The sequence below is a fragment of the Mauremys reevesii genome, linkage group 1 (assembly GCF_016161935.1).
Source record: "Mauremys reevesii isolate NIE-2019 linkage group 1, ASM1616193v1, whole genome shotgun sequence".
NCBI classification, from domain to species: domain Eukaryota; kingdom Metazoa; phylum Chordata; order Testudines; family Geoemydidae; genus Mauremys; species Mauremys reevesii.
In genome coordinates this window covers 333,877,716-333,894,642 of record NC_052623.1, presented here as the reverse complement: position 1 = coordinate 333,894,642, position 16,927 = coordinate 333,877,716, and the positions used below count along the sequence as shown (strand labels likewise).

The 16,927-nt window shown below is 40.7% G+C and overlaps 1 protein-coding gene across 3 annotated transcripts in view; it reads left to right on the top strand.

Moving 5' to 3' along the window:
- Window positions 1-12,027, top strand: part of PUS7 (pseudouridine synthase 7) — a 40,468-nt gene extending 28,441 nt beyond the window's left edge. For all 3 annotated transcript variants that reach the window (XM_039517213.1, XM_039517222.1, XM_039517202.1), the window contains 9 exons: window positions 706-834; window positions 1,415-1,540; window positions 1,894-1,955; window positions 4,617-4,777; window positions 5,701-5,827; window positions 6,075-6,176; window positions 6,272-6,401; window positions 9,867-9,958; window positions 11,010-12,027. In XM_039517213.1, coding sequence (XP_039373147.1) covers window positions 706-834; window positions 1,415-1,540; window positions 1,894-1,955; window positions 4,617-4,777; window positions 5,701-5,827; window positions 6,075-6,176; window positions 6,272-6,401; window positions 9,867-9,958; window positions 11,010-11,146 — 1,066 coding nt within the window. In that variant the 3' untranslated portion in view covers window positions 11,147-12,027. The remainder of the gene's footprint in view (window positions 1-705; window positions 835-1,414; window positions 1,541-1,893; window positions 1,956-4,616; window positions 4,778-5,700; window positions 5,828-6,074; window positions 6,177-6,271; window positions 6,402-9,866; window positions 9,959-11,009) is intronic.
- The last annotated feature ends 4,900 nt before the right edge of the window (window positions 12,028-16,927 follow it).

The window sequence follows — 16,927 nt, the reverse complement described above, 5'->3', positions numbered from 1 at the left end:
TTCTCCGCATAGCATGACCTTGCATGTACAGTGCATGTGAGGTCACAATGCATGGAGGACGCAATTTTGCATGACCTTGCATGCACCAAATGTATGGGGGTCATGCAGTGCAGAGGATAAAATGGTGTCCTCCATGCTAGAGTGTTTGAAGGAAATAATCAAAATGGGGTCATGCTGGCAAAAATTTTGGAACTCCAGCTGTAGCCTAAAGCCTGAGTTGTGCTTTCAGGCTGGTAACAAGCTCACTTTGCTGTGAGGATTTAGGCTAAATCATTTATGCTGATAATACCTTCCCACATTTCCCCTGTCCCTTTGTGTACCTAGAAGAACAGACAAGTTCTCCCACAATTTCATGGGAAAGGGAACGGCATGAATGAGCATGGGGCAACCATAACTTCGTATTAACATTTTTTGCCAATCAATCTTCCAACATAGGTCCCAGGAAACTTGTTGTTGATATAGCTTTGTCAGTATTGGATTAGTTTTCTTGTGTAGATGGGGCTTGAGAATAATGTGCCCTATTCTTTTAGATGATTCATTTAGAATATTTTTGGAGGCAATACACAAAAAGAAGAGAAACTAAAGGAATTATACTCCTGTTTCCTGTAATGGTGTTTTAGCTTGAAACCCTGGCATCTCTTTAAATACTTATCCATGAGCTTTTCCGAGAGTAGCTTGGTCACTTTTTTTTCCATTTCTTTTTAGAATCACTGCACAAAGACTTGCTCATTTGAACAAATGTTTGATGAACTTTAAGTTGGGAAATTTTAGTTACAAGAACCATCCGCTGAAATTGGGAGAACTGCAAGGGAACCATTTCACAGTTGTTCTCAGGTAAAATGCTGCTATCTGCCAGGACTTTGCCATTGATGGCTTTCTTAATCAAGTCAGAGTTTTTCAGCTATAAAGTAGGGAGGATACCAGAAAATCTGAGACTACTTTTCTACTACTCTGAAACTTTTCTCAGTCAAGGTGGAGGGGAGGGAACTTGCTGGATTTAGGAAAAGCAGTATACAATATCAGCAGCAAAGAATCCTGTGGCACCTTATAGACTAACAGACGTTTTGCAGCATGAGCTTTCGTGGGTGAATGCCCACTTCGTCGGATGCAAGAGTGGAAATTTCCAGGGGCAGGTAAATATAAGCAAGCAAGAAGCAAGCTAGAGATAACGAGGTTAGATCAATCAGGGAGGATGAGGCCCTGTTCTAGCAGTTGAGGTGTGAAAACCAAGGGAGGAGAAACTGGTTCTGTAGTTGGCAAACTACAGAACCAGTATACAATATGTTTACTTTTAACATTGATAATGACTGCTTTCAGGAGCACAAGAGTACAAGTTTGAACTGATCTGATGGCTGGAATTTGAGATGGTTTTACTGTTGAGTGGATTTTAAAAAATAATTTTGTATGTTATTAGAAATATAACAGGAACTGATGATCAAGTACAGCAAGCAATGCACTCTCTCAGGGAAATTGGATTTATTAATTATTATGGAATGCAGAGATTTGGAACCACAGCTGTTCCTACATATCAAGTTGGAAGGTATGTGGGTTTTTGTTTTTTTTTCTTTAAATAATTGATGATTTTATTGTGTGTACTAAAGAATCATATTTTGAAATTTATATCTTAGGATAATGTTACATCTGGGTATGTGTTTTTTTAATTTTATTTTTTTTCCTCTCTGGAAAGTTTCAGTCATGATATTGTGTGTCAAATTTAACATTAGCATCAGGAACAGAATCTATGTAAGCAGCTGTAGCAGTTGTCTTGTGCGATATTGTCTGTAGATGAAATGTAAAATGTATAGAATATTTTGGGTTTCAGAGAACTGAAATGTATCCCTAAAATCTGTTCCTGTTTTAATAATAGCTAATAAATTTTCTGTTTCGTTTTAGAGCTATTCTACAAAATAACTGGAATGAAGTAATGGATTTAATATTAAAACCACGTCCTGGAGGTAGGTTCTAAGAAATACTTTACACATAATTGAACAGAACAGTATTTATGGAGGGAAAGTTGAACTTTTTAAATTGAAGTGCATATGGACATTCACATTTTTGCATATGGTAAACTTTGTCAGCACTGGAACTGTCCTTTCTGTTTAAAAACTTTCAGCAAGCTCTTAACAACAAACCATTGTTGATGGCTTGGATCACCCCCTCCTGTAGTAAAAAAGCAACTGGAAGGGGATTCGTTGTCTGAGTATCTTGGTGGTGATCTTTTTCTAGAGATTCCCTGAACATCTTGTTGTGGGTTGTGCAGGATTACCTTTGCCATGGAAGAACTACCCCACAACCTGAACCTCTGCATCAGCTCTGCCTTTAGCAGTCTCCCATCTGCCATTCCCTGGCAACACAGCTCCTCTTGGGCTGAAAAGGGCTGCAAAAAAGTTAACACAGCCTGGGGCAGCTGTTAACTCTTTCTGGGAAGCTGCATGGGACCAGAGGGAGGACAACCTGCATCCTACCCATTCTTCTCCCTTTCCTCTTGTGTGGACCACACGGTGGACAGAGAGCCCTCAGCAGGATCTGGTCTTGTGAGAAGTGAGGGAATGGTCCTGGGGAGATCCAGGCACAGATTTAAGTAGGGGGATAATCTGGGCTCAGGTAGCTAAAGTTGATGGTGAAGGGCACAATAGAAATCCTTCAATAGGTAGAAAGTTTGTTTTCTAGAAGATAATAAGGTGATAAGTAACAGTCAGCGTGGATTTGTCAAGAACAAATCTTGTCAAACCAACCTGATAAATTTCTTTGACAGGGTAACAAGCCTTGTGGAGAGGGGGAAGTGGTAGACGTGGTATATCTTGACTTTAGTAAAGCTTTTGGTACTGTCTCGCATGATCTTCTCATAAACAAACTAGGGAAATGCAACCTAGATGGAGCTACTGTAAGGTGGGTGCATAATTTGGTTGGAAAATCATTCCCAGAGATTAGTTATCAGTGGTTCTTGTGCTGGAAGGGCATAACGAATGGGGTCCCTCAAGGATCAGTTCTGGGTCTGGTTCTGTTCAATATCTTCATCAGTGATTTAGATAGTGGCATAGAGATTACACTTCTAAAGTTTGCAGACGATACCAAACTGGAAGGGGTTGCAAGTGCTTTGGAGGATAGGATTATAATTCAAAATGATCTGGACAAACTGTGGTCTGAAGTAAATGGGATGAAATTCAGTAAGGACAAATGCAAAGTACTCTACTGAGGAAGGAACAATCAGTTGCACACATACAAAATGGAAAATGACTGCCTAAGAAGAAGTACTACGGAAAGGGATCTGGGGGTCATAGTGGATCACAAGCTAAATATGAGTCAACAGTGTAACACTATTGCAAAAAAAGTAAACATCATTTTGGGATTATTAGCAGGAGTGTTGTAAACAAGACACGAGAAGTAATTCTTCCACTCTATTCTGTGCTGATTAGGCCTCAACTGGAGTATTGTGTCCAGTTCTGGGTGGCACATTTCAGGAAAGATGTGGACAAATTGGAGAAAGTGCAGAGAAGAGCAACAAAAAATGATTAAACATGACGTACAATAGAAGATTGAAAAAATTGAGTTTGTTTAGTCTAGAAAAGAAGACTAAGAGGAGACATGATAACAGTTTTCAAGTACATAAAAGGTTGTTTCAAGGAGGAGGGAGAAAGATTGTTCTTTTTAACCTCTGAGGATAGGACAAGAAGCAATGGGCTTAAATTGCAGCAAGGGAGATTTAGGTTGGATGTTAGGAAAAACTTCCTAACTGTCAGGGTGGTTAAGCACTGGAATAAATTGCCTAGGGAGGTTGTGGAATCTTCATCATTGGAGATTTTTAAGAGCAGGTTAGACAAACACCTGTCAGGGATGCTCTAGATCAGGGGTAGGCAACCTATGGCATGCATGCCAAAGGTGGCATGCGAGCTGATTTTCAGTGCCACTCACGCTGCTCAGATCCTGGCCACCGGTCTGGGGGGCTCTGCATTTTAATTTAATTTTAAATGAAGCTTCTTAAACATTTTAAAAACCTTATTTACTTTAAATCCAACAACAGTTTAGTTATATATTATAGACGTATAGAAAGAGCCCTTCTAAAAATGTTAAAATGTATTACTGGCACGCGAAGCCTTAAATTAGAGTGAATAAATGACCACTTCTGAAAGGTTGCCGACCGCTGGTCTAGATAATATTTAGTCCTGCCATGGGTGCAGGGGACTGGACTAGATGACCTTTTCAAGTCCTGTGATTCTGTGCTCAAAAGGGCATCTTCCATTTTAGCCACGGAATGCATATAAGAAGGTAGTAAACATTAGGTTTTATAGGTGGATTTATGTGCCAACAACACTATTGAATAGGAATATCTTTTAAACTTACTTTAACCCTTTATATTTACATGTTCGTACGTTTGCTTTAAATTAGCCATGTTGTGAGTCCTGTACTCCTACTACATTTTAAAGACAGGTTAACAAATGAGTCAGCTGTTCCAGTAGAGAATCTAGAAGACTTTGGCTCTTCTTTTTTTTTTAAATAACTTTCACTAAGACATAAACATGCTAGTTGCACTGAGATTTTCAGATACATTAATATTTTCAATCAACCTGAATTTTTTGTTTTGCAGTTACAATGTTAATCTTAAATTATTGTTACAGCTGAGAAAGGATATTTAGTTAAATGCAGAGAAGAGTGGGCAAAGACTAAAGATCCAGCTGCAGCCCTCAAAAAACTGCCTGTAAAAAGGTGTGTAGAAGGACAACTTCTACGTGGACTTTCGAAGTATGGACTGAAGAATATAGTCTCTGCATTTGGCATAGTAAGTGTAAAAAGGTTGACGTTTTTTGTCTCTGTGTGGGTTTTTTTTTTTGTGGTGTTACACTACATTTTAAATGGACTATGTATAGACCTCTTAAATCCATCCATTCCTCTCCTCTGTGTTCCCGTGAAGTACTGTCACATTGTTTACTGAGGGGTCCAGACTCAAAATGATGTGTAATGAATAACTTGGGTGTTTCCTATTAATGCACATTATGGAAGAACAGAATTCTAAATGTAGTTGCATGCTAATATGGAAGCTGTATGGTTACTTAAACTCATCTGAATTATATAGGTATCTGTGACTTGTGTGTAAGATTTAAGATCAGATTTTCTTTGTGCCTTTAGAGAATCAAATCAAATTAACAGTGAGGGTAATTAGCCATTGGAATAGGTTTACAAGGTATGTGATAGAATTGCCATCACTTTGAAGTCTTGATTTAAAAAAAAATAAAATTGGATCTGTTCTGAAAATAGTTCTATTTCAACCTCGGATTACTGGGCTTGACACAGGAATTACTTAGTGAAGTTTCATGGTTTGTGTTATGCAGGAGGTCATACTGAATGGTCTTATCAGTTCCTCAAGAGCTACAAATCTATGAAAAATAATTAAGTACTGCTTTACAATGTTGAAAATGGCACTTGTGTCTACATCAACAAAACACTTGGCAAACTGTTACACAAAATGAAAATATGGGCTTTTTGTATTGAGGGGATAATGCATCTTTTTTTTTTTTTTTTGCCTTCTTTCCATGTAAATTCCTCTCAAATTAAGACCAGAAATGTAGCATACAAACCAAACATCTGCATGTTAACTGTGTGACTGGAAAAATGACTTGTTTCAATGTTTATCCATTAAGTGTGGCTGAGTGGTGAAAGTAACTAAAGATACCTATTATTCAGTTAAACATTTTTCACCTACAGATACCAAGGAATAATCGTTTGATGTATATTCATAGCTATCAGAGTTATATATGGAATAACATGGTGAGCAAGAGAATAGAAGAATATGGACTTAAAGCTGTATCGGGAGACCTTGTACTTAAAGGAGGTAAAATAAACTTCAAATCCTTGTCGCTTTGCATGATTTCTTTTGATACTTTAAAGCCTGTTACACCTTTCGTTAGGAAAATTGTGTCAGTAAATGAAGATACAACACAACATTTGCTTCATTTATCTATAATCAGATATGTTTAAATCAAGAACTTTATTTTTAAATTCAGTTAACAGTAGATTCCTGTGACTGAAAAATGTCACATACCTTTTGTATTTTAAATAGAAAACTGTTTGAATTATAGGGACAGCTGTTCATATTGAAGAAGCAGATGTTGACGATTATACTATCCATGATATAGTGATGCCATTACCTGGGTTTGATGTTATATATCCGAAGCATAAAAGTAAGTCTTTTTAATTTGCACGATCACTTAAAACTTAATCTGAACTAAGATTTTAAATAGATTTAATTTTCTTTAACTATTTCCTTTTCTTGTAGTCGGTGATGCCTACAAGGAAATGTTATCTGCTGACAACCTTGATATCAGCAACATGAGACATAAAATTCGAGATTATTCATTATCTGGAGCATACAGAAAGATCATAATTCGACCCCAGAATGTCAGATGGTAAGTAATAGTATACAGCTAAATTCCCTGTAAGCTGTGCAGCAGCCTATTTAGCACCGTGCAGGGGCTCAGGGAACCCGCCTGGGGACCAGCCGGGAGGGGGGTGCCCCTCCCCCCAGCCCCAAGCTAGCCCAGCACCCAACATGCCATGGCCAGGGCAACCCACCCCCTGCCCGAACCCAGCCCGGACTGGACAGGGCTGGGGGAGGGGCACCTATCCTGTGGCCCCAGCCCTGGAGCTGCTGTGCCAGGGAGAGGCACCTCTCCTCTGCAGCGCAGGTGTTGCTGCAGAGAGAGAGAGAGCTGGGGGGAGTCCTCTCTCCCCACAGAGGCACCCTCCTGCACCCCAAACCCTTCATCCCAAGCCCCACCCCAGAGCCCACACCCCCAGCTTCACACCCCTGCACCCAACTCTCTTCCCCAGCCCCGAGCGCCTCCTCCCTTGCCCCACCCCAGAGCCTGCACCCCCAGCCAGGGCCCTCAGCCCCTCCCCACCCATCCTCTACTTGAGCCCTGAGCCCCCTCCCAGACTCCGAACCCGTTGGCCCCATGCCCACCACATGAATTTTGTTATGGGCACCAATATGGAGGTGATGTGTGACCCACATGACCTTCATATTGGTGCCCATAACAAAATTCATGTGGTGGGCATGGGGCCATGTGGGTCACACATCACCTCCATATTGGTGCCCATAACAAAATTTATTCTGCACGTGGGTGGGAAAAATTAGAGGGAACACTGGATACAGTGAAATGTATTTGGAAATAATAGGATGTCCCCAGAATACATGCAGGAGGACTGGCGAGCATTGGTCTCATGTGTAGCTAGGCCATGATCAATACTAGTTTGTAGGCAGGAGCCATAGATACAGATCTTTTTACCACACACACCAGGCACAGACCAGTAAGGCACAGGCCCCACCGCTTCACTGGTCCCCTGGCTCTGATCTGCCGTGGAGCACTGTACTAACACTCGAGATACAGTGGATTCTTCTTTGAGTGATGGTCCCCATTGTATTCCACTGAGGGTTATGCGCATCCCCCTACACACAGCATAAACGTGACATCTCCCACTGTACTTCGTGCCTAGGATGCCCACAGGAAGGTAGAAGAACAGGATTTGGTCCTGATACATTTTATCAAGAGACTCTTTTTGCATCTTCAGTCAAGCAATTAAAATAAAATACTATGTTCTGAATATGAGAAAAGTAAAATTATTGACCAGGAATGTGACTATTTTAGACTTGCCCAAGATAATCTGTAGACAGTAAATCATGTAGATTAATATTTGCAACCCCAAAAACCTGTGGGGGGAGGGAGTGTGGCAGGCTGTTTTGTTTTTTAATCTTAGCAATTTATTTTGAGGAAAAGTTAGTCTCAACCTCTTTCTTAGATTGGCATATGAACAAAAAGTATATGAAAGGTTCAGTTATTTACACATTATTAATTATGATTTATCTATTAAATCCCTATTACTGTAGCACATACAGACCAGAACCAGGATCAGTGCCCTCTTATGCTAGGTAATATACAAAACAGCCAGACATGATCTCTGAAGAGCTTCTGGTCTAAGAGGATGAGAACTATCAGCAGGGTTTGGGATGAGGGCAATTAAAAGATTGCTCTTCAGTGTAGCCATTATACACTGGATGACTTCCTATGATGTGGTTGGAGAGGAAAAATAGAGTATGTACTTAATCCAGTCATGAAGAAGTTCAGATACTTCTGATTGTTGTAGAACGCTATTTTTCTTACAGTTGGCATAGTTCTTTCCCATCCACTAATAACCATGTTTATTGTGTAATTAGAAATCTTGACAAAACCACAAAGAAAAAACCTGTGGAGAGAAACTTCACCAACTAGCTAGTGTTTGCATTAAATCTTTTGTCTGTGTCCATCAGTGGTGGGTTTTGTGAATAAAACCTAATTTAGGCTGATTTTCTGATTAAAACACATCTCATGTGATATCTCTCTCTTTAATCTAGATATAAAAAACTTGTAATTGTTGAGTATGATATTCCGGGGTCCAATCTAGACCAGTGAGGGACTGTCACCTTTGCCCTGCAACCTGGGGTGCCTCACAGTGCTTTGCTTCTGTAGTTCCCAACCTGGGGCCCTCACAAACAGCCAAACAGCATGCAGGTCACAGTCTGTCTCTCTCTGTATAGCTGCAGCCTGCCAGCACACTCCAGTCTCTCACAAGTTACCACCAGCCTTGGTTACCACTCGCAGGGTGACCCCAACTCACTCCCAGTCCGAAATTTCCCCCCCAAATTGGTGTCCTGCACTGTCCAGCCCTCTCCTGGACAGTTCAGATATTTTAGGTCTGTTGCCCCATTAAAGGGATCAAGATCAAACTCCAATATTAAATGGAGTTACTCAAACAATTTAGTTCAAATACAACACTGGATTGGTTTTGATTTAAATAATACAAAGTTTATTTAACTACAAAGAGGAAGTTTTAAGCGAGTACAAATATAAGGCATTAGAGTCAGAAATGGTTACAAGAGAAATAAGCATAAAATGTTTTCTAGTAACTAAAACTTAACAAACTAGACTTGGTTCAAGGTAAAATCCCTTACCACATGTTCCCAGTAATATTGCTGACCAAATTCCCAGGCCACGATCTGCTCTCTGTGTCAAAAGGCTGTTTCTTTTGTCATCTTAGGTGAAAGTGGGAGAGATACCTTGGGGTGTTTTTTGCCCATCACTTTTATAGTCTAGTTCCCCTTTGAAATGCATTGTCCTGAGGGTTACTCCTAGATAAAGTTCATTCATGCTGTGAGGACAAAGACAAGGAGTCTCATGGTGAAAGAGGTTCCATGCTATTGTTTGCTAAAATGCAGATCAGTTTGTTGCTTTCCCACTTTCCAAAGTATGGCCACTTGAAGGTGATTGCCCATCCACTTTGATGACACCTGGTTTGAGGTGTCAGTTTGTCCTTTGTCTTTGGCCTTGGCTACACTGGCGCTTTACAGCGCTGTGAAAAAACACCCCCCTGAGCACAGCAAGTTACAGCGCTGTAAAGCGCCAGTGTAAACAGTGCCCCAGTGCTGGGAGCGCGGCTCCCAGCGCTGTAATCTAATCCCCTCGGGGAGGTGGAGTACCTGCAGCGCTGGGAGAGCTCTCTCCCAGTGCTGGCGCCGCGACCACACTCGCACTTCCCGCGGCAGCGCTTTGGAGTTTCGAGTGTAGCCAAGCCCTTTGAGAAACTGGTTTACTCAGACTTGTCTGGTAAACATATTTCAGACCTAATTTCAATTTGTTTATAACTTTACATATAATGTTGCTATGCACATTTCATCATGATATTATTGACCAGTGAGTTATTAGTTTTCAAATGATACCTCACAATATTTTATACAAAGATTATTACAATAGTGTATAGGGTGTGACTACGGGGGTGCATTCAGTCACGCTGAGTATTTCAAAATTTTAAAAAACTTGGTCCTGTGTTTCATGAAGGGAAGTGGTTGCATATGATGATCCTAGAATTCCATTATTTAATACGGATTTGGATAAGCTGGAAGGAAAACCACCACCTATTCTTGCTACAGGTAAGAGTAACAAGTTTTCTGCAGGTGTTTATGCACTGTAAACAATAAAGTTTGACCTAACTACTGCTTTGAAGTTGTAACTGCTACATATCACACATATTGAATGTAAAAATAAATAAAAAGGCTGCATTTGACAAAACATCAAGCTAAAATGTTCAAAAGGATGTGCTTAAAAGTAGGCTCCTATATAAGTAACCTGATTTTTCAAAAGTGCCAAGCATGTGCTCAGCAGATCACATTGACTACATTATACTCTGTGTCTAGCTAGCTAAAGAATCAAATGAGCATATGCTTAGCATTAAGCATTTGCTTATTTAAGTGCTTCACTAAAGAGGGACAGACATAGGCCATAATTTAGCAAAGCACTTGACCATGTGCTTGATTTCAAGCATGTGAATATTCACCTTCAACTTCATTGGGATTACTTGTGTGTTTAATTGAAGTTCAGTGGGAGACTGATGTGCTTTTAAGTGCATGCTTTAGTGTTTTGCTTAACTGGGGCTAAAAATATAACAGAAAATGTTTAAAATAGGATTGATGACATGTTAGCAGAACAGCATCAGAAATATTATTTGTTTAAAACTGGTATTAATAAGTGTAATATTTGTTTCTAGGAGAATTAGTATGGCTTAAAAGTTTAAGAACTTTTAACATGTCAGGATTGTGTGATGGAAACTTTTGAATAAAGTACACAGCCAGCTATAACATATAGACCTTACTACTTTACAATCCAGGGTTGTAGGAGGAGAGGAAGGCAGTCTTGAAATACCGAATTTTAGTGTGACTAAAAGGTGTTTTGTTTTTTTTTTTAAATAAAATTTGCTACATAAATAGTGAAACTTTACTTTTCCCATTGTGGGCAAACTCCATGTCTCATATCTGCCATATATGCGAAAGTTGTAGCATGAATTGACATTTCACAAAACATTTCCATGGTTGATAAATTAATTTTTTACTTCTTTAATTGTGTGAGCCCTTCAGCCCAATTTAAATAATGCCCAGAGGAGGTATACTATATGTGCCAATTAATCTCTTCTTTCTTATGTAATAGAAGGTAAATTCAAGGCCTTGAAGATGGAATTCTCTCTTCCTCCATCCACTTACGCTACCATGGCAATTAGAGAAGTGCTAAAAATGGACACAAGCATAAAAAAACAGACACAGCTGAATACTATATGGCTACGCTGAACAAATGCTCTAAAGTCATGTAAAGATTTTAAGATGTAAAAGTGGTTTCATATTTCCTTGTTCTGTGCAAACCCTAGTTTTGATTTTGAAGATTTGTAGTAAAAGATTTGTATTTTTTTAAGTTGTTTTTATTAGCTTCAATGATTATATGCAAAATGGTGTTAGTAAAAATAATAAAAATATTAGATTGGGTTTTTTTAAATGACCTTAGTTAAATAAGGTGCTTGAGCTGTAGCAAAACCACATCTTCAGAAGAAATGGGCTTAGGACAGCAATTCCAGATCTTCAGTAATTGCCTTTCCAGAAGTACAGTGAGTATTCAACATGCTTTCATGAATTCAGCACAGAATAAAAATTATTGCAAGCATGCTAACATTACAGATGAGGAGTGCTAATTAGAGTAAGTTAGGCGATGAATATATTAAAGGAGTACATTTATGTCACCTTGGAAGGCCAATAGCTTTTGCACTGATGTGGTAGAGGATTCTATTGGCAGAATTTTTCATGCCTTTTATGTGATATAAACATGTACATCTGTTTTTATTAGTTGAACTGTAAATTTTATTATGAAAATGTTTATGTGCATTTTTCCCATCTCTACTACTACCTGTATCAAAGAACAGGTAATGAAAACAAGTTAACCAAAAAGCCCAGATGAGAGCTTGTATCAGCAACTAACTCCTTTGCACCAGCATATTTAGTGTGTCCATTGCTGGCAATGGATGAGCAAGGCAAATCTGTATCATGGCATGAAAGGATTCAAAAGCCATTCTAAAACAATTGAGAGCAGTTAGGTTGCATTTTGACTTTATAATTTCTAAAACCAAACAAATAAGAAACCTGTTTGTGCTGCTTGTGTTAATAAATTATGTTAAATATGAGACACTTTGCACTGTCATTTTTATAAACAAATGAATAGGGTTTTGCATACCAACAATATGAAAATGTCAGTATCTCACTTTTAGAAAATATGCAGTGTTGCCACCCACATATCCTGAGAGATCCTGTTTCAATACAGAAATAAAAACCCCTCTGACCACACACCTCTAGTTATCACCTCCCACTGGAATCCATATGGGGTACCATCAAAGAAATATTTCCTGAATCCCCTCTTCTGACCTTCAAACAACCCCCTAACCTCTCCAAGCTCATCGTCAAAAACAAGCTCCCCACAAATCAGGATACACCAACTCAAAAGTACCCCACCCTACCAGAGCAATAGATTCAAAACCTGCAGACATATCTCCACTGCTATAATGGTCAATATCCTCCACAACACACCTTTCAAGATCTATGGGTCCTACATATGCCTGTCACAACATGGGGTGTACCTCATCCATTGCACCAAATGCCCTAATAGAACTATGTAGGCCAGTGGATCTCAACCTATTTACCATTGTGGGTCACATATGCAGCTGTTTTATGTGGGCCCCAGCCCTGCAATATATATGCTACCTGTATGGCCCTGAGGATGTCACATGGGCTGCAGCTGTGTGCTGATTGGGCCACAAGCGGCCCATGGGCCTTGGGTTGAGAACCACTGATGTATGTGAAATGAGACAATAACTACACTCTTGAATGAAGTCAAACAGGAAAATGATAAAAGACAAAAACACTACATCACCTATAGATGAACACTTTTCACAAAATGATCACTCTATATCTCACATATCAGTTCTCACCTCAAAGGAAATCTGCACAAAACACTCAAAAGATGAGCCCAGGAGCTTAAATTCATAGCTTTGCTAGACAGTAAAAATCATGGACTGATGAATAGAGACACGAGTTAGGAATGGAATCAACAAAGTCTCTGTCCTTTGATGCTATGCAATATTTCAACTGGCCATTCTTGTATGCAGGGGGAATACTTTACCTTAATCAATGCTGTTTTCCTGTTTTGTTGAGTTAAACAGTTAGAGGTTTACAATGCAAATACTCAATATACATTTATACCCTGGGTTATAGAGATTATGAATTAGATTAATACGTGCAGCATCCCACAAGCATTTTATAAAGTCTAAACAGCATCGGAGGATGCTAACACACAAGTAAACAAGACTGGTTTCCAGCAATGCAATTATAAGTGTTCAGTGAGGCCTGGGGCCTTGGTGTGAGCTGGTACCTGGTCTGCCAGCATCACAGTACCTACCAAACAGCTTATTTCGAGTAAAAAATATAAACTTTCTTTTTCTTCCTCTCAGGTGCGTAAGGAGCATTGACTCTGCTCATGTATCTCGGCCTGTCTTGAAATATGTTTTTTATTGATGCAGAAATTTAGGTGATGCATTTGATTCATATTTTATATGCCAGTTTAGGCTTTATACCGTCAGTGTGTAGATCTGTTATGACAAATATTCTTGACATAAATTAGAAAATTAACTGTCAGCTTTATATTGATACCTCTTTTCTTTCTCTCAGGAAGGACCATTTTGTTTCTTCCCATTTTTTTCAGATCAGGAGATCATTTAAATAATAAATGCATTTTTTAAATTTGCTAGCTTATGAGTTTACTTCATTATCTTCAGTCATATTTATCCCATTCTGCTACTTTACATATATTAATGACAACATTTTAAAGCATGGTGGTCTGAAGTTAAGCGTCCTAAGTAGCCTGATTTTTTCAGTTGCTGGTCACCCAGAATTACCCATGTAGACAATGGGAGATGAGAACTCTGCCATTACTGATCCAGACAAACTGAAAATAGATCCAAAGAATGAGTAACTCTTATCTGATTGGAAGTCGATTATGCTATTTCTGTAAAAAGAATAGTAAACAAATCTAAACCCTAAATAAGTATTTAAAAAAGAGACTATAGCGCATTAATCTGTCCTCCTAGGCTAAATTAGTAGAGGGCAGATTCTCCACCCTGCCCATTTTTCTCATGCCTTGGACAGGCTCCAGAAGACTCTTGCAGCCCTCTTAACCTCAGCAGTGGCGCAGTTTAATTTATAACTGGTGAAACAGGCATATTGGGGCTCCACTTCACATCCCCCCTTCCTTCACTTATACCTGGGATGGCAGGCAACTAGTCAAGCTGACTCTGCCCTCTTTTTGCATGAGAACCATCTGCTAGCATTCTCCATATACTCCCTCCAGCCATTCTGAGGCCACTTTGTGCCACTTCCACCATGCACAGTGGCCGTAATGAACTGAAGAATCTGAGCATTAAAACTTTCAGCTATTTTCTGCTTGTAAAGGCCCCATATACCATGGTCTCTTGCTGTTTTATCTTTCTGGAGCCTGTTTTTTCCCTCCTCCCCCACCTATTGTTGCATTTTGATGTGCTAGATCTGGAGATGGTGCAGATCCTTTTGGATGCCATGTGAGTTCCTTGGGTCTGGAAGAATCTGTTTTTTATATTATTTTTGGCTCCTCTGTGTGCCAAGTCCCCTGTGGTAAATATAGAGGAGAACCCAGCTGTGCCTCAGTTTCCCACATCTGTAATAATAGTGCTCTGCCCTTGCACGGAGAATTGCACCCACCCTTTTCTGAAAACATAAGAATGGCTATACTGGGTCAGACCAATGGTCCATGTAGCTCAGCATCCTGTCTTCCAACAAAGCCTGTGCCTGATGCTTCAAAGAGAATGACCAGAACAGGGCAATTTATTGAGTGATCCATCCCATCATTTAGTCCCAACTTTTGGCAGTCAGAGGTTTAGACACTCAGAGCATGGGATTGTGTCCCTGACCATCTTGGCTAATAGCCATTGATGTACCTATCCTGCATGAACTTACCTATTGTTTTAACCCAATTATACTTTTGGCCTTCAAAACATCCTCTGGCAATGAGTTTCACAGGTTGACTGCACTGTGTGGAGAAATATTTCCTTATGTTTGTTTTAAACCTACTGCTTGTTAATTTCATTGGGTGACCCGTGGCTCTTGTGTTATGTGAATGCATAAATAACACTTCCCTATTTACTTCCTGCACACCATTAATAATTTTATAGACCTCTATTATACTCCCCCTTAGGAATCTCTTTTCCAAGCTGAACAGTCCTAGTCCTTTTAGTCTCTCCTCATACGGAAGCTGTTCTGCACCCCTAATCATTTCTGTTGCCCAGGGGCATGCACAAAGTGAGGGGAAGCAGGGGTACTGGCCCCCCCAATCAGCAGGGGCACAAAACTCTTATGGGTCTGAGAGAGAGAGCACCACCAGCCCCGGGGGGAGAGCCAGTTCCTCCAGCTGCAGGGGAGGGGAGCACAGAAAGTGCCCATCCAAAAGCAGCCAAACTTTTATTCCTGTGTATAACCCTGTTCCTCTCTGTAATCTAATTCTTGTGCATCTTTTTTGAGATGGGGGTGACCAGAACTTCATCAAGTATATAAGCTGGGGGTGTACCAGGGATTTATATAGTGGTGTTAAAATATTTTGTTTCATTATCTATCCCTTCCCTAATGATTCCTAATGTTCTGTTTTTGAGTGCCACTGGACATTGAGCAGATATTTTTAGAGACTCATGCACTATGACTCCAAGATCTTTCTTGAGTGGTAACAGCAAATTCAGACCCCACCATTTTGTATGTAGATTTAGGGTTATATTTGCCGATGTGCATTACTTTGCATTTGTCAACACTGAATTTCTTCTGCCATTTTGTTGCCCAGTCACCCAGCTTAGTGAGCTCCTTTTTTAATTATTTGCAGCCAGCTCTGGACTTAACTATTTTGCACAGCCATAGTTTTACTTTTATATTTGAGGGCGCAGTTCCAGTCAGGCCAATGGGGCCGCATGTGAGGGAGGCAAATTCTGCACCTGCCATGCCTCAGGCTTGCAGTTGTGGTGGGGAGGCACTGCCCATGATTTTGACGCACATTGTCTGCTTACTTTGGCACTTGGCCTGAGGCTGAGGGAGCTCTGATAGTCAGTGGATAGCACCCACCCCTTGCAGAGCCTGCAGCTAACTGGAAAGAGGAGTTGATTCCCCCTACAGCTCCCGTAGAGCCCCAATCCTACCCACTTGCCTCCCATTGAGATCAATGGCAGCAGGCAGGCAATAGGATTGTCAGGTGTATGGTTTTAGACTGGAACACCCAGTCAAAAAGGGACCCTGATGGCTCCAGTCAGCACAGCTCTGGGCCATTAAAAGTCCAGTCGGCAGTGCAGGCAGGTTCCCTACCTGGCTCAGCGTGACATTGGGGAAACTGCTGGCATCTCCCTTTGGCTCCTAAGCAGAGGGATGGGGGGGGGGGGGGGGGCTCTGCTCACTGCCCCCGCCCCCAACTCAGCTGCTCCCATTGGCCAGGAACAAGAACATTAGTCAATGGGAGCTGAGCGGGTAGTGACTGCAGGCACTGGCAGTAAACAGAGCCATGTGGTCACACCTCCACTTAGGAGGCAGAGGGAGATATCAGCAGCTTCCTGAGGTAAGCACCAGCCGGTGCCTGCACCCCTTCCTGACCCCCAATCTCCTGCCCCAACCAGCACCTCATCCCTGGCCCCATTCCAGAGCCCACACTCCCAGCCTCCTGCCCCAGCCTAGAGCCCCCTCCCACACCCTGAACCCCTCATTTCTGCCCCAACCTGGAGCCCTCATCCACCAGCCCAAAGCCCATACCCCCTCCCACACTCCAACCTCCTGCCTCAGCCCAGAGCCCCCTCCTACACCTAGCCCAGGGGTCAGCAACCTTTCAGAAGTGCTGTGCCGAGTCTTCATTTATTCACTCTGATTTAAGGTGTCGTGTGCCAGTAATACATTTTAATGTTTTTAGAAGGTCTCTTTCTATAAGTCTATAATATATAACTAAACTATTGTATGTAAAGTAAATAGGGTTTTTAA